Here is an 18,565-nt window from a genome sequence, read left to right as displayed (position 1 = left end):
GGGCCAACATGGCTCAGAGGAATAGCAGACAAGGGCAAAGGTGGATCGAGTGGCTCCGGAGCTGACTGGGTCGGAGCCAACAATAATTCAGGTAAGGCAGACGACTTCAGGAGTCTCAAGACTACCCTCTCCACATCTTCTTCTGAAAGGCTCCTGGAAGATCTGGAAGACATAGTAGGGGATCTTGATCTAGGGGGCACTGCAGACTTCAGTAACATGGAAACCGGTAGGGAATCCAGAGACCGGCTCCGAGAAGCAGATTCAATTGCTAATTCAATCGGTTCTGAGATCGGCTCCGAAACACTTGGAACTGACTCTGACACCACAATAGTGCTCTCTTTCGGCTCCGAAAGCAGTGGAGTCGAGGAGGCAGATTTTGACTGTTTAGAAGGCGGCTCCAAGACACTAGCCAGCGCCGGAGAAGGCCTTTTTGAAGACTTAGATTTGCCAGACTTGGAAGAAGCCGAAGAACTGGATAGAACTTCTTCAAAAGATGGTTTTAGTAGACCCTTGAGTATAAGCTTGTTCTTTCTCTCCTGTAACACCCTAGGAGAGAAAGCATGGAAGAACAAGCACGATTCCTGCAGGTGGATGGCCCCTAAACAGTAGACACAGCTACTGTGGCCATCTGTTAAAGACATCTTTTGGAAGCATTTCATGCACGTCTTAAAACCCGAAGGTTTGTGCTCCTTACTCTCTTTCGACATCACACACACACACACACACACACACACACACACACACACACACACACACACACACACACACACACAGAAGAAGAAGAAAAATGAGGGAAGAGGACTAGGTCATCTAACTAAAACGGGCCTAGCCCAATGGAAAAGAAACTAGGTCTTCTAATTTAAACAGACCAGGAAACGCACACACACAGAAAACTGTAAATAACTCTATGTGGTAACAATTTTTAGGTCCTGTAACTAGAATGGGCCTAGCCATACAGAAGGAAGTACCACAAGGACTAGGTCCTCTAACTTAAGCGGGCCTAGCCCGGTGGGACAGAAAACTGAGTCTTCTAATTTAAACAGACCAGAAAACGCACACACACAGAGAACTGTATATAACTTTATGTGGTAAGAAATTTGAAGAAAACAACTAATGTACTAATGGAGGAACTCGAACCCTTAGCAAATAACCAGCGGATCCCCGCCAAAAATACGATCTCAGATTAAGGAAACTAAGCTGCCAACAATGGTCTAGAAAAACAACAGAATAACAGGAGCCCCTGTTAGCTATCAGCAGAAAACTGCCACAAACTGCCTGATAAAGAAAAAAGCGCAACGGCACCTACAAGAATTCTAAACTGGCACACAGGATACCAAACTAACAACAAGTTTAAGCTATGAATGCACCAAAAAGGGCAAACAACACTACTGCCTAAGATAATATCACCTTACAACACTGTAATAACTGTAATACAAATTTTAAATAGAAGAATTTTAACACTTAGCCAGAGCCAAGAGATGCACAACCGAACTCATCGACACGGCAAACGAGATCTGGGGATTTGTACTGGTGCACTATGGGATACCTGTTTAGCCACGAGCCAACCAGAAGTCTTTGAGCTTGTAAATCGTCCGAGTCGGAGTAGAGGATCGGCTCCGAACCCATATGTAAAAATGAAGGTGAGATTGGACTACACAACATCAGTGGCTTGAGATTAGTCTATATATATATTTTTTTTTTTCCAGTTTTCCAGGGATAGTGCTAGTCAACAGTAAGGAGAGCAAGTCATTAGGGAACAGTTTCAGTGGCACACCAGGCTGAGATTTGTTTGATGTCTATTATCATGCACGGCTGCAAATTAGCTGAACCTAGCCTAGCTGGAAATGTGAGACTCTGGCTCATTAAAGGATGGCAGATGGGAGGAGTAACTAGGTCAGGAACTGACCACAACAAAACTGCTCTTTGTAAAAAGTCTTTTTTATTTCAGTAATTTGTTGACACTTTTGCCAGCTTCTTTCAGAAAAAGTGTAGTACATCAGTAGCAACAACATTTGTATAACTCAGTGCAGAACAGTCAATGACACTTGATCAACTGACTGTTAAACTTGGCAATATTTTTCAGGTTTTCCATTCTAACTGAATCTGATCTGATAAAGGGTAGGGCTAATTGTTCTCACAATCAGGACTGTCATACTGCATTTTTGGACAGATTTAGCCTTTCAAAGGAAATTACTCTCATCAGGACGTCTGCCCCCATGAGGGCAGACAGGAGGAAAAAAAATACATTTAAGAATTAAGACTTTTTTGGTTGAAAGCAGCTTCGGGAGGTGCAGAAAATCATAACTACATAAAATCATAATTTTCCCCATAGTGGTCCTTTAAGAACTCTCTCAGAGCAAGACTGGGCATTTTGTATCTTGTCTTGGACTTAGAAATATCCATTCAGCACATTTGCTTGCGTGCTGCTCTGTAGGTTATTTACGGCACAGTATCTTTTAGACATAGATAGGAATATAGTAAAGATTAGTTTAGATAATTTCTGTATTTATTGGGGACTGTTCTGCAGTGTTGTTTTAAAATATTTCCTGTGATTCTGAACTCTATAGTTACTGTGTTGAGTTATTGAGTATTGTCTTGCTCTTTTATTATTACATATATTTAAACCTATCTTTGTGGCTGGTTTGTTTAGAGATATTTAAGTTTTTAGAGTACTGGCATATGTATTTGGTGACACTGTACAGGCCACTTCTAAATAGCCTTGGTCTTGGTCAGACTACCATTTGGATAATAGTAACATTACACAGTAGGACTGGTTACCCTTTGGTAAGGGCCTTAAAGTAGCTGATAAGGGGTTCTGGTGGAAGTGATAACTACCTTATAGTCTGGGAATAAGAAGGCATAGCTAGTAAACCTGGCCAACCTTTCCCAGGTGTGTGTGTGTCAGCTACTTGGGCAGGGACACGAAGCATTGGTTGGACAGAGAGAGTGTTGGGAGGACTTGGCTTGGAACTCTGGCTAAGGACTCAACTCTATAGTTGTGCTAGTGGGGAGTCTTATTGGGGATCTGGAGAAAGCGGGAGGAAACCAGCCCCAGACTGATTCTGATCTGTGTGTGCTCTTAAAGGAAATTCTACTTTACTGTGTGTGTGTGTGTACTTGTCATCCTCCCATTGTGTGCTTCCCTCACTGTTGCCAGTGGTGAGGACTGAGGCTCCTTGATTACTGGCCAGTGCAGGGGTGTCACACCCACTGTCAAAACACAAATATCAGCACAAATGGTATTTAATTTCTCCAAAACATTAATAAAATCTTAATTCTACATTACAAATAAGTAAAAGGTTAAATTTATCACAAGTCTGGACATATGTTAATACTCTAAATCTACTAATATTTTACTCTAGATAATGTTTCAAAAAGAACACTGTTCACATTTATTAAACTGTTTATTTTTATTCTAAAGATTTTGGTGCAGTGTAGGATATTATTCTAGTAAGGGTTTGCAGGGTAACTTTGTTTACTGTGTGTGCTTCTCTTCTAAGAAGAAGGCCATTTTGTTTTAGTTTTGTGGCACTCAGAACTAAGCAGTTTTTGCAAGCAGTGACATGAGCACATAATACCCTACCTGCTGCTGAACTGTTAGCTGACCAGGATGGAATAGCACTTCTTCTCTGGTAAAACAGGATATAGGCCATTTCTCTGCAGACCTCTTCGTCACTCACTGGTTGTACATCACTGTCGTCAAAACAGTACCACTGACCATTTACAGAATTCTTACAGAAAGCTGTTAAAAACAAAACAGAATAAAACAAAAAAAATGCTTATATGACAGTCACACATGATGCCATATTTTATTACAACTAAATAATAAGACTGAAGCCAAAGATGCAGTACCCGGTGGTTAAGCTATTTCATAAAAGGATGAGTGCTCTGTTATTACAGTGAAACAAGAACATTTATTTATTTAATTTGCCATATTAATGAGTTGGTTTACCAGGAAAGCCCAGGGGAAAAAGCTCCAGCAGATACATTAAAGGTGCTCATGACAAAGCATTGTTTTACAAAGATCCTTAACACAGATATTTCTTAAGACATCTAGATACAAATCGGTAACTGTTCTGTGGTGACAGTATACAAAGAAAGAATGGGTATTTCTGCTGGGGCGACATTATACATGACATTAAATCCCAGATATAAAACATTTAGTACACAAATGGTTTATGTGAAACATATGCAACAACCAAACATTAGATATGACTTATAAGACATGGGTAAGGAGGGTTACAGTATACATGTTAGGGATAAACAAAATTGAGGTAAGGAGTGAGAAACATCAGATAGTTGAAGCTAGAAGAGGGAAGCATTGCATAGGTGTTGAGTCGCAAATAGTGGGAGACAGAATAGTATGACAATTACTGATATAAAATCTTGTTACAAGAGAGTGGTGGAGAGTATTTGAAGGAGATGGATAAAGTGGGAAGGTCAAAAAGAAACTGAAATGCAAAGTGAGGATTAAGGGAGGAAATAAATTGAGGAGAAATGGGAAAAAAGGTTTGTTGTGTTCAAGGGGATAGAGTTTATACAGAGATAAGGGGTATTAGCTGACAAAAATCAGGGGTCCAGAGAAGTAAATATTGTGGGAAGAAATATCCAGGGAATTGTTATGGCTAGGCTTGTATAGGCCCTAGGGCCGATAGCCTAGTACCAACCTATGAACCTAAAGGAAAATGGTGTTTCCCAGGCAAGGAGCATGTACATGATCACATGTGGTTTAGATGTTGTTTTAATAATGGCTTGAAAGTGGAAAGTTTCTTGATCTGTTTGGGTATGCTAAGATGGTGTTCTGGAGTACAGTGACCCAAGTGTTGAATTATTAGACTTTGTTGTGATTACTAAAAATGTATTGGTTGAATGAAGGTCTGTACTTACAGACTACAGCTGCAGGGCATCTTTTAGTGCTGGACATTTTTCTGGTGCATGTATAAGATTGTGTGCAGTAATAAGTTATGCGTATGTTAAACAGTTGGGTAGCTCAAGCCTATCAAGTTGTTTCAGGGCCCTGCAATGAAGAGTCCTAGATGTAAGGTTGGCAGCAAAAATGGCTACTTTATTGTAACAAGTGGAGAATTTACCTGTAAGTGTAGTTTTTAGGTTTGTAAGCAGGGCCGGTGCTACTATTTTGGGGGCCCCCAGCAAGTTTCAAGTTGGGGCCCTACCCAGGAGAATATAAAAAGTGTGACCATATTGCCATCCTTCCCTATCAAGCCCATGAAGCACCATTTAACAATCACTGTGTAGTATTATTACATTCAGACCATTAAAAAGACTTGAAATGTCAAGGTACACACTGGCTGGCATTTAGTACCAATGTTACATTATGACAAGCCCCTGTACCACAGTAAGGTAGCCACTCACAATGGTGCACACACACAGAGACTGGGACTGCGCAGTGGTGCAAAAGTTAACTTTGTCACCCCCCCCCCCCCAGCAAGAGGTTCTCTGGTTCGATTCTCAGCTGGGGTGCCTTCTGTGTGGAGTCTGCATGTCCTCCCTGCGTTTGTGTGGTTTCCTCCCACATTCCAAAGACACGCTTCTGCTAAAAATAGGCTCTGTCGGACTTTCCCGGTCAACAAATGTTAAATAAATAAAATTTAGTACCAATAAATTATGACAAGCCACTGTACCACAGCAAGGTAGCCACTCACAAATACACACACACACACACTGACTGACATTTAGTAGTAATGTTGTTACATTATGGCAAGCCACTGTACAGCATCAAGGTAGCCAGTCCCGCAGAGGTACACAAAGACACCCACACAGACTCCCTCATACAGGACAGAGACACGAGGCAGACAGTTACACAGACTCGCAGACAGGACCATAGACACCCACACATGATGGACAGCACTACAGTAAGACTGAACATTAAGAATTTAAAATACTGGGCTTATGAACTAATAATGATGCTAGAATAAGATTTTGCAGTAGCATGCGTTGTGTGACCCCACATTTTTGAAGAACAGACCAAAACTAACAAACATCTGGACATTGTGCAACATTCTCACAGCCCCTACCAACCTCCTAACCTCTCAGCATAATTCCAAAGCTGAAAATAACTGCAGAACAAAAGTGTAACATCAAGGATAGTTACAAATATTGCTATGATAAACTTTGAAAGATATTAAAATAACAGGGATTGCATTAGCATTCATTACAATAATCAGTGCATTCTGCAGAACTCTCATAGTCCCCCCAAAAGTCTCAGCACAATTCTAGAGGAGGTACAAAAAAAAAAAAAAAAACAAGACAAAGACGTAACATTAGGGGGTTTAAAACATTGTGGTTATGAACTAATAAAGATGGTAGGATGGTAGAATAACAGATTTTTCCAGTAGCATGTATTGTGTGAATTCACATTTTTGATGACTAACAGACCAAAAATACAGGTCAAACATCTAAACATTGTGCAACATTCTCACAGCCCCTACCCCTCTCGTCAAACCTCACAGCTTAACAATTCCAGACAAAGCCCAAAAAAAAAAAAAAAGAAAATGCAGAACAAAGGCATAACATCAGGGATAGTTTGCTATGATCAACTTCGATAGTAGAACAGGGGTTGCACTGGCACGCATTAAGACATCAGTACCTTCTGCAGAATTGTCACAGCACTTACCCCCCAGTATCTCAGCACAATAAATCTGGATGAAGTGAAAGTAAAATAAAAACACAAAGGCATAACATAAAAAACAATGTGCTTATCAGCAAATATAGCTGCTGGAATAACATATTATGAAGTAAAATGCAATGCGTACCCCACGTTTTAATGAAAATAGATAAATACCAGGCAAACATCTGAATATTGCACAACATTCTCACAGACTGTAACCCCCCCTACCAACCTGACAGCACAATAACTCTAGACAAAGCAAAAAATTATCATAGAACAAAGGCGTACCATCAGGGATAGTTGTAAACGCTGCTGGTGTACACAATACTAGTATAACAGGGTTTGCATTAGTATACATTAAGACAGCAGCTGTACATTCTGCAACATTCTCACAGTCACTAACTCTCCTCCCAACCTCTCAGCACAATAATTCTGGACAGAGCAAAAAATGATCATAGAACAAAGGTGTACCATCAGGCATAGTTGTAGACATTGCCTGTATACATAAAACAAACTAGCAGAACAGGGTTTGCATTGGTATACATTAAAACATCTGTATATTCTGCAGCATTCTCACAGCCACTAGCCCCACTACCAATATTTCAACCCAATTGTACACAAAACAAAAATGCAATATTGAATATTCTTATTCAAGACTAGATAAAAAAACTACATCAAATCTGGACATTAATTACAAACAAGCCTTCCTTCCTCAGTCTCTTAGCAGAAGAATTCTGGACAAAGCTAAAATAAAACTGTTAACAACCACAGCCCCTCACTCCCCTCCCCACACACACACACACACAAATCATCTTAGTGTAACAACTCTGAGAAAAAAAGTTATACAATCCTCTCCCTAGGTCCCCCCCCCAGCAAAAATAAAGTTAAAAATAAACCCAGTAACTTACCTTTTCTGCAGTTGATAGAAGGCTGCTACAAATTCTCTGCTTGCTTCTACTACACACAGACCAGACCTGTTCAGCCCTTTTAAATTGCCCTCAAAAGGACAGTTCTTCAGATCTTTTAGAAATTGCCCTTACAAGGGCAGTTAAAATAGAGCTGCTTTGCTGGTCCCAATGTCGTTCCAGCAAAACATGCATCCTCCATCCATCCTCACAGCATACCTCTCAACATCTTAGCATGAAAAATCTGGACAAAGCCAAAAATAATAGGGGTACAAAGGCTTAAAAATAGGGGCACTTTTTAAATATTGCTTATATAAACTTACAAACTTGCTTTCAGACTTTGCTTTAGCATACATTTTTCTGAAGGATATAAAGTCTAAAACTTAAATGTATCTGCTATTTTTTAGTGACTTCAGTACTCATTACTGTATAAAAAAAAAACAAATTTTATGAAGAACAAACCAAAAATATAAAGCAAAAATCTGGATGTTCTTAAAAATCTGGGCAGTTCAAATATTTGCCTAACGTCGACAATCAAAAGAACGGACCCAACAGATCACATATTAAGGTAAACCCAATCAGGAAGCTAGAACTTGCTTCTTGATTTCTACAGCCAATTAGGTCCCTTGTTTCACTGAAGTGGACCTGATTGAGAGCAGCTAACAAGTAAAGCAAGGGACCTGATTGGCTGCTGCCATCAAGGAAGCAAGTTCTTTCACGGAAAAAAAAAAAGACGGAATCGCGAGGTGCCAAGCAAGGAGTGGAAGCGATTTTGAAACCCGCGGCTGCTTCATATGGGGGCCCTCGTACGTGGGGAGATAATTGGGGGCTCCCCGCGACTGCGGGTTTGGTGGGTGCCTAAAGCAGGCTATGTTTGTAAGAAGAGGTGAGGCATACAGCAGGTATGGAAGAAGGTAGGTAGATGCTAGTGTTTGTCTTGCATCATCTGTCAGGGAGTTTTTGGTTCTACAATGGCAGATGAGTTTCTGGAGTTTTTTTTTTTTTAAATGGCTTGAAAAACATATTAGCGAAATTTGGGGATATTTTCATTTAGGACACCCAGAAGTTTTGTTCGGGTTACAGTTTCAATTTTTGTGCTTTCACTTGGGTATTGTTTAGGAATAAAATGAGTAAAGTTGTGTAAGTTGCACTTACCCATAACAGTAGATGTTCAAATTCTCCGCTGCAGCAGTAGCCTTTAAGGCTAGTCCAAGAAACAACCACCACCCAGTAAAACTCTGGCTCCTCCCACATCTTCAACGTGACTGCTGACTAGCTAACCCAAGGAAGGAAATCAGCAGTCAGAGAGAAGATTTCTTTAGGACTTTCTTGCCCATAGAATGCAAGAAGAGCCTAACAATCCTAAAAAAAAATGATAACAAATAATAAACACACATAACCCTATTTTACATCCCAGCAACAGTATACAAGAGCAAGAGTAAAGGGGGTGCAGCTACTACATCAGTGGAGAATTCAAACATCTACTAATATGGGTAAGTGCAACTTACACAGATGTACTACATCCATCATTCCCACTGCTGCAGTAGCCTTTAGGCAATATGGCTTGATTACCAAAGCTTGTCCAACCTACGAGGAGGAAAGATCCAAAAGCACCTGGAGAATTGTCCTAGCAAAGCTAGCCATGGACCTAGAAAAGGAATCCAGTCTGTAACACTTTGTAAACATACGTACAGAGAAACATTGTAGAATGTGTCTTGATGTTGCCTGGAATAGATTTGACATGGTGGGAATAACAAAAAGCAAAGGCTAAGGACAACCACCTGGAAATTGTCTGTTTAGACACAGGGTATCCTATTTTGTTCTTTGATAAGAAATAAATAGCTAATAAGCTTTTCTAAAGGGCTTAGTTCTGTCAAGGTAATACCTGAGTTACAGTGCATGTCCAGAGTATGTAGAATCCTTCCTCTGTTTATAGGCTACATGTAGAAAACTGGGAAACTGATAACTTGATTCAAAGTAAACTCTGAAACCACTCTGGGAAGAATGAAGGGAGGACAAAAACAAGTCTGGCGTTCTGTTCCTGAATTTGAGTTAATGATATATTTTTTTCTATTGAGTCAAGGATGTCTTGGTGTATGACATTTTCCTACCTCTGCTGTATTTGCAGCTATACCCTTGACTTGTTACACTGTAGCATACCTGCACTTCATCCAAACCATAATCCTTGAGCACTGAGTATAAATTAGTATTTGTGTGTTATAGACATTGCCAGGATTTAAGACTGCTTTTCACTTTTTTAATAGGCAATGATATTTCATTTTTAACAATAGATTATGGGTGAGTTGTTACAAATTATCATGTATTATATACTTTATTAGTATGGTGCTTTGGTGTTTTTTTTCAATGTGTCCTATGTGCTCCGCCTGCTAGCTACTCTGCCCCTGTTGTGCCCCAGCACAAAAGGGAACCTGATGGTGCCACAGTCCTCTAATACATTATCATCATCAGATGGGGCTAGATGACATGGAATCAGGAAGTAACTGAGCAGTCACTCAGTCATGCAGTAAACAGAAACATCAGTTTATAAACTTAATAAATACAGGTTCATTAAAGGAACTAAAGCAAAAACTATGCATTTTAGAATATGAAAGCCTGCTTTCAAGAGGACAGCATAATGATAAAGACAGACAGTAAAAAAAAAAAAAAAAAAAAAACACGGTGCACTTCATCTTTAAATCAGCTTGAGGGGCAGATTCAAAAGGTAACTTTTCCAGCACAAAGTTGGTATGCTAAGAAAAAGAAACTTTTATGAGGAGATCTTAGGTGTAAAACTCCTTCCAGAAACTGTTTTACCTGAAACAGAGAAGAAAGAGGGCTATCTATGTGCAGATGTGCTGAATGGCCCCAAGATGAACCTTTATAGAGGAATAAGAGAGGCCAGAGGAAAGTAACTCGCAAATATTTGAGCACCATTGGTACAAAATGCCTGATGGGCCCCATTATTGGTTAGACACCAACTACAAAATTCTTTATACTTGCCAATTGCCAATATATAATTTTCTAGTTGCAAACTTTCTTGCCGCCTTTAGTAACTGCTGCATGTCCTCATGAGACAAGTATCTAAATGGTACTGGAGCTGAACCATCTAGGCAGTTAGTTGAAGTTGATTGAGACTGGGGTGTATCAAACTCGTTCTCTCTTGTGTAGGCAGATCCAGTCTGTGAGAAAGCTTATAGTAACTGCCCTTGGCCAGTTCCATGAGAAGAGAGAACCAATGCTGCGTAGGCCAAAAGGGGGTCACAACAAGGATTTATGTGGAATCCTTCTTAATTGTCAAGACTTACCCAGGATATCAGTGGAATGGGTAGAAAAGCATAAAGAAACATTCCCTTCCAATGAAAATGCATACGTTTTCTGGGCTTGTCTGCAAGGGGTCTTAGAGCAAAATTTGTTTAGTTATCTGTTTTGGAAGGAGGTGAATAGACCTATTTGAGGCATTCCCCACCTAATTTCCGTTCATGAGGGTCTATTCTGTTACTTTTCAGCTTGTCTGCAAAAATGTTTTGCTGTGATGGAATGCAAAATGCTTGGAGGTTTAAGGAATGCTGAAAGGTTAACTCCCAAGCCATCATAACCAGCCTGCATAAGGGGTACAACCTTGTACCTCCATGCTTCTGAGACCCATAACTGTGGCATTGTCTGTAATCACTTGAAGAGGTCCTGGAGACCATAGGTGATGGGAGAGATTTCAAGGCATGAATCACAGCCAACATCATCTTTATAGTGACTGCACTTTGGGTCTGTCTGAATGGCTACACAGGCCTTGCACTTTTACCCCTATGGGAACTACTCCCCAAGCAAAATCTGAAGCATCTGTGGCAAGAGATAGGTTTGGGGTCTAAGAAGGGAAAGGGAGATCTTGGTTAAATTGAAACTGTTGTCTTTACCAATAAAATTCTATTTTTGGAAAGCCCAAAATTGAAATTTGATGCTCCAGAGGATGCAAATACTGGGTCCATGTGTTTTTTGAGAAACCGCTGCATCTTTCTCATCTGCAACCTGGACAGGGTACTATAGAAGCCATGAATCCTAGCATCCTGAAAAATTCTCTTGCAGAAGTACAAGAGTGATTGGAGAAGTTTAAGAAAGATTTCAGACAAAAATCCATATCTATAACCATATTAATGTATTCACTGATACAAAAAAATCAATCTTCTATTGTGTCAAAAAGGTATTTTGGAGAGAAGTAACCAAGAAAGACAACTTGTGAGATGGGAGTCAAGGAGGATTTTGCAATATTTATCTGGAAGCCCAGAGTGGTCAGGACAGACATAAGCCACGTTAATAACTCTTGATATCTGGATAAACAGACTGCAAAGATAAGCATGCCATTTAAAAAGGAACAATGTGAATGCCATTTAGTCTGCAATAAGCTATGACTGAAGAGGCATTTTGTGAACGCCCTTGGCGCTGAAATAATTCCAAGGGTAATACAGAAAACTGATACTGCGACCCAGAAACAAAAGTTATACACTTATCGTAATGACAGATCTGTTTTGTCTGCTTCAATCCTTCCTCAATGGCTGAGTCTTTGGATCCAAATTGGACCTGACATTAGCCACTCTGAAGCTTCAAATCCAGTGCTCAGGCTCTTCTCCTTAATCAAAAACCCCTTGTAAGGAAAAATATACCTCAGATCAAGTTGGGCTTATTACCAGAGAAAAGGAAGACGTTTACTCTTGTCTTATAATAACCACAAAACTGACACAGTACAAAGAAACCAGCTGGCATGCACGGCATGCACAGGCTTTGAAGAGTATATGATCAGGCCAAGGTAGCTCAGTATGGTCACTCCAGGAATCAGTGAAAAATGAAAAGGAATGTGGAAGGAGTGTGGAAATTGAGGAAGGGCAGAAGCAGGCAACACAGATCTATGCTTACAGTAAGGACATAACATTCAAATCTGATGTTGTCTTTAATGTCTGCTCCTCAACAGATGGGACAGAGTCCCCGGCTACTGGAACACTTGGGAGGTTGCATGTAAAGCTATTCTGCTATCACTGTTGAACCAAAAGAGGCTCTAGAACTTGACTGTTAGCCTAATTTATAGTTAGAAATGAAGGTAGCAGCACCGCAGATGTCATCAAGAGGTATTCCACAGAAGAAAGCTGTAGATGTAGCTACAGATCTTGTGAAGTCTTGATGAGGATAAGACCTTTCTTTGTAGACGTGGGAAATACATTCTGACAGCCAATGGAAGAGTGATGGCTTGGACACTCCTCTACCCATCTTGGTTGAGGAAAAGGAGATGTCACTCATCCTATGTTATGATTCAAGATGAACAGGCGGGGTAGTTAGTTTATATGCTTTATTATATAGAAACATATCAGGATGCATAGCAGCAACATAAAATATAAACAAACTGGTTAACTGACAGACCATTACATACATGCATGCTTACATCTCAACAGCTCTCTACAAAATGGCAGTCTAGCTCGCACGTGCTCAGTATTTATACACATGTGCAAGCCCATGGTAAGCTTCTTAAATGTATATATACACTGATCTACAGGAGATAAATAACTGATGATCAGTCTTTCTGATTTTCTTAGTAAGATACAAATAGACATGATGCACATCCAACACCTTTACTGTAGAAATTAGGGAAACATATTGGAAGGTTGATTGATTGAAGGACAGTTCAGAACTCACTTTAATGACAAAAGAGGAGATGGTTCTTAAAGATACTCTGCCTTTCAGGAAGACCAGATAAGGGGGCTTATTAGATATGGCGTGAAGCTCTAACATTCTCTTGGAAGATGTGATGGCCACAAAAAGTAAAGTTTTCCATCACAAGAACTGTAAGGCATCTTTGGCTGCAGATTCAAATAGGGGGCTAGTTAAAACCTGCAACAGAACAGCAATGTTCCAAGGAGATCTTCCTGAGTGGGGGATGAAAAAGAAAGGCTTTGGACAGTCTAATGGAGGCAATGAGGGTGTGATTTTCTCCATATGAAAGCTGGATATAGCAACACATTACATCTTAACAGTGGAGTAACTGGCTGCGTCATGACAAAGAGATGTTAGAAAATCCAAAATTGCCAGGAGAGGATCTGAGCAAGAATTTAGGTTTTGGTTAAAGGCTCAGATACAGAATATTTTCCACTTACTTTTATAGATCCTCCTGGGGGGAGGTCTCTGAGAAAAGATCAAACTGTGAATGAGTGGGGAAGAAAGCCTGGACTTGAATTGGAGAACCTATGGGGTTAGTTTGAGAGCTTGAATGCCTGGATGAGTTGACCCCAACTGGTGAGATAGGAGATATGGATCTGAGCCCAGAACCCGGGAAGGGTGAACCAGATGAAGCCAGAGGAAGGGAAACCATACCTGTTGAGGCCAATAGGAGGCAATTATGATCACTATAGCCTTCCTCACCAATGCTTTCTGAAGGAATTTTGGTATCAGAGAGGTAAGGACAGGCATACAGGATTTGGGGAGGGGGGGGGCATCCATTGGTGACTTCCCCTCCTGTGGAATCATAGCAAAGTATGTTCTGCATTTGGTGTCATAGAGAGGTGCAAAGAAAGCACAGCAAACTGAAAATCTACTTGTTACTGTTGGATTGAGGAGCCATTCATGAGGGAAAAGGACAGATTTGCTCAACCTGTTTGACAGAACATTGGACTTCCTCAGAATGTGCATTGCTATCAGAAAGCAGTGAGAAGGCATCGCCAACTGCCAGTCCCTCATGGGCTCCTGACATAAGTGGTAGTATCGTGTTCCTCCTCTGCAATGAAATCACACCCAAAGGGAGTGTGTCTTGGAATGCCTGCAACACTAGCAGGATTGCTCTGATCTCTGAAATATTGATGTGAATATGTCAGATACCATGTGCCCTGGACCATATTTCCCAAGAAATGTCCCCCGTGGGAAGCATCTATGGTCATTGTGGCATGAAGTGAAGGTACAACAAAGGGAGTCTTTGAGACACAGCCAGTGACTCTACCCACCACTGGATATGAGACCTGCAGATTCTTGTGAACGACGCCTGAAAAGACATGGGCTGATGCCTGATAGACCACTGGGCCAAAAAGGTCCAAATGAAGTACCAGATATAAGTATTTTTTGTGGCTTTCCCACTGTTATTAAGCTAGCGACTACATTTCGCCTGTTTTACTGCTACTTTAAGTGATTTCTGCATTTTACACTGTTTATTGCACTTTAAGTTACTAATTGTTGCAAATTGTTTCTGTAGGCTACACACTAAAGTGCGCTAGCCGATTTACAGCATTTATAGCATTTACTGTCTGTTTTTTTCCTTATCTCTGTAATAAAACAAAAAAATCTCTTGTTTTCCCACTTTACTGAACTAGAGTAGTCCAGTTTCAGAGTTGCTGATCCCTGGGCTTTGTTTTTAGTTCCTGTTACTGATCCATTGCCTTATTAGGAAGGAGGGAAGTTTCTTTGCTTACCAGTGGGAGTGGGAAGCACTGAGCTGCCTTTTGTCCGATTTGGTGAAGTTTCAGCCAGAAACTAGTAGTCCATTGGTCGTTTTTGGGCCAATTCCTAGCTCCCTTCAGCCCCCCTGCTATAAAACACGCTAAACTGTACTGCTGATCTAACCAGCATATCCTATAACTGAAAAGTTCATCTCTACTTGATTCCCAAGTAGACTATTCTCTATCTGTAAAGCCTAGCACTTACTCCTACAGTACTTGCACCTTGATAAAGCACTCTTATTATAGATAGTACCCCACCAGCCCAAAACCCACTTCCCCCGGAGTCCTTTGAAAGTTCTTTATCTACTACTTCTAGTATGTCGAGGGATCAGTTGCTAGTGTCCTCTCCAGCTCAACTGGTGAACCTGGGAATATTGAGGCAATGTTACAATTGCCTCATGTACACAGACAATCCTCTCCTTCTCCCACAAAACACAAATACATGCGAGAGATGCAACTATACGGCCAAACTGGAGGCTGAGCTCTCTCAACATAGGACTGGCAAGACCAGACAGGAGGAGAAGGCAACCATACACAATACATACCCAGTCACACATGGTACCATCACAACTTCAAATCATACACATACTCACACAAAGACATACTCGGAGGCTCTGGTCAAAAATTTACCAAAACAGCAGAGGCCACCAAAGCAGACACCCAAACAACTACCACCTCACGACCCAACACATGCAACACATAGACCACACAGTCAGAGTGTCAAACAGTCACAGCCCTTAAGGCCAAACAAAATGCCAGACACACTTGTCATTGGTGATTCCATAGTCAGACACAGACGTCCCGCTCACCAGACTGAGTAAGGAGAAGGTCACAGTAAGCTGCCTGTCGGGCGCTAGAATCCGCCACATAACGCAAGCACTCAGGTCTCTCAACAGCAGGTACAAGTACGACTCAGTCATTGTCCACGCTGGTGTCAACGACCTGAGACGTACCTCCTTGGACTACATGAAAAGGGACGTCGAGGAGCTCTCTGATTATGTAGCCCAGGCAGGTATGACCCTGACCTTGAGCAGTATCCTACCTTCACCTAGAATGATGCCACAATACAGTGATAAGATGATCAGCTTTAATAATTGGCTTAAATTCTGGTGTCATTCAAAGGGGATCCAATGTCTGTCTGCCTGGGATGACATGCTGGACAAGCCACGCTGCATCACAAGGGACGGCTTGCACCTGTCACCCCTGGGCTTCCGGATATTGGCAAAGGATCTTGCCACCCCATAGTGCCTTTTTAGGCAAGGCTCAAATTCTAAACCTACCACCCTAGAACACCAAAAAGGAAAAAAATAAGGGTAATGCTGCTCAATGCCAGAAGTCTCAATCTCAAGATGCACGCACTCGAGGCCCTTCTCAATATGGAGAACATCGATGTCTGTGCTGTGACAGAAACCTGGTTCAAGGCTCCTGAGAGCACCCCAGCACTAACAGGTTTCACCTCATATCATGCCCGCCCCAAAATCCGGACAACACCAAGAAAGGAGGGGTGTCCATATTCATAAAGGACACCCACACCTCAAGGTTGGTGGCAACGCACGATGCATCGGAGACCATCCAGGTGCAATTAACCATAGGCAAGACTGCTCTGCAATTTGTAGCATGTTACAGGCCACCCTCTCAAACTCAGGAACCTCACATGGCCTTCCTGAAAACATTGGAGGGATAAATGTATCTCCAAACACCATCATACTAGGTGACTTCAACTACCCTAATATAGACTGGGAACACTACTCAAGCCCGAACACTCTAACCCAAAGATTCCTGGAGTTCATAAACTCAAATGCCATGGAACAACTAGTCACCATCCCCACAAGAGGTGAAAACATACTTGATCTCATCATCACGAACATGGGATCAAAATGTTCAACACCGAAGTATACCCCTCACTGGTGAGATCAGATCATAAACTAATCTCGCTGGAGGTCCTCATCCCGCCCCCACCTGAAACAAAAAGACCACAGTGAAAAACTTCTCAAAAGCCGATTTCACACTTCTAAAACTAGTGTGGTCTCCTTTAAGGCCCCTGAGCCAGTGGTAAACATTACTCAAACCGCTGAATCACTTACAAATGCCTTCTACCAGCACCTACAGGACTGCATGGATCAGGCAATCCCAAACAAAACTAAGACTCTCTGTACCAAAGGCAAGCGTCCAGTCTGGTGGACCCCAGCCATAAACAAGCTCTACAACAAAAGGAGGAAGCTACTACAAGATAGAGCAAAATCCTTGAAAGGTAAGACACCTTTGATCATTATAAGTAAAAACTAAGAGCTCTCATAAAATCATCCAAGGCAAATTTTGAGAGAAAAATCGCCAAGGACTCTAAAGACAATCATAAGGCCTTCTTTAGCTATGTTAGAAACCTAGGAGGAAACTCCCAGATATGCTCAGAATTAGTTCAAAATGATGTGAAAATTACTGAACCTACACACATTGCTAACATACTGGCTGACAGGTTCAGTGCAAACTTCTCCCTCCCCCAAAAGGAGAGATATCTATTCCAGAGGATTGTAGCCCCCAAACATCTCCAACGCCCAGGTGAGAACTGCCCTCACTAAGGCAAAAACACAGCATCCATGGGACCGGATGGTGTCCCCGGCTGTGTGCTTCATGAACTCAACGAGGAATTAAACCCACAGTTAGGACAGCTGTTTAATCTTAGCCTCACCTCAGGATACGCACTCAAGGAGTGGCGCACGCGACTGTGGTCCCACTTCATAAGGGCGGTGCCTCCACAGACCCTGGAAATTACCGCCCATTAGCTTGACAAGCCTTATCTGCAAAGCCATGGAGAGGATCATAATGGAACTCATAAATAAAGACATAGGGAACTTGCAGACTTTGGATCCAACCCAGTTTGGCTTTGTCAAAGGCAGATCCTGCCTCTTAAACTTGGTTGACTTTTTCGAGACAGTCACCAAGGCCATTGATGAGGGAAAGGCAGTCCATACAGCCTACCTCGACCTGGCAAAGGCCTTCACACAATACCCCACTCAGGTATCATCGAAAAACTCATCAGCTTGAATGTAAACCCATACATCACAAGATGGGTTGCAAACTGGCTAAGCGACAGAACCCACAGGGTCAGAGTTGCTGGAGCCATGTCAGACTCAAAGCCTGTCACAAGTGGTGTCCCACAGGGCTCAGTCCTGGGTCCACTCTTGTTCGCATCTACTTTTCTGAAGTACAAGCAAACACAGGAGGGTTATGGCTGACAAAGTTTGCAGATGACTGCAAACTGGGCGCCATAGTCGAAAACACATCTGACACAGATATCCTCCAGAAGGGCCTCACAGAAACGGATAACTGGTGCCAGAGCCATGGCCTGAAGTTAAACGCCAAAAATGCATAGTCATACCCTTCGGGAAAAACAAGGTTACCCCTAGCTACCATATAGGTGACAATCCACTGAGCACAGAAAAAGTCATCAGGGATCTGGGGACCCAAGTTGACAGTAGTCTTCGCTTGACACTCATGTTGCTAAAGTAGTTAGGAAAACCTTCTATATCGCCCACCTGATCATGAAGGGATTCACATCTAGATCAAGGGAGGTC

At 41.7% G+C, this 18,565-nt stretch overlaps 1 protein-coding gene across 1 annotated transcript in view; it reads right to left on the bottom strand.

Moving 5' to 3' along the window:
- Positions 1 to 18,565, bottom strand: part of USP31 (ubiquitin specific peptidase 31) — a 2,233,792-nt gene that overhangs the window by 153,947 nt on the left and 2,061,280 nt on the right. Inside the window, exon 14 of the mRNA XM_044089819.1 lies at positions 3,584 to 3,742. Coding sequence (XP_043945754.1) covers positions 3,584 to 3,742 — 159 coding nt within the window. The remainder of the gene's footprint in view (positions 1 to 3,583; positions 3,743 to 18,565) is intronic.

The sequence above is a fragment of the Protopterus annectens genome, chromosome 12.part0 (assembly GCF_019279795.1).
Source record: "Protopterus annectens isolate FY-2018-M chromosome 12.part0, PAN1.0, whole genome shotgun sequence".
In the NCBI taxonomy this organism is placed as follows: Eukaryota; Metazoa; Chordata; order Ceratodontiformes; family Protopteridae; genus Protopterus; species Protopterus annectens.
The sequence above is the reverse complement of the archived record's forward strand: the minus strand, read 5'-3'. Positions and strand labels throughout refer to the sequence as shown.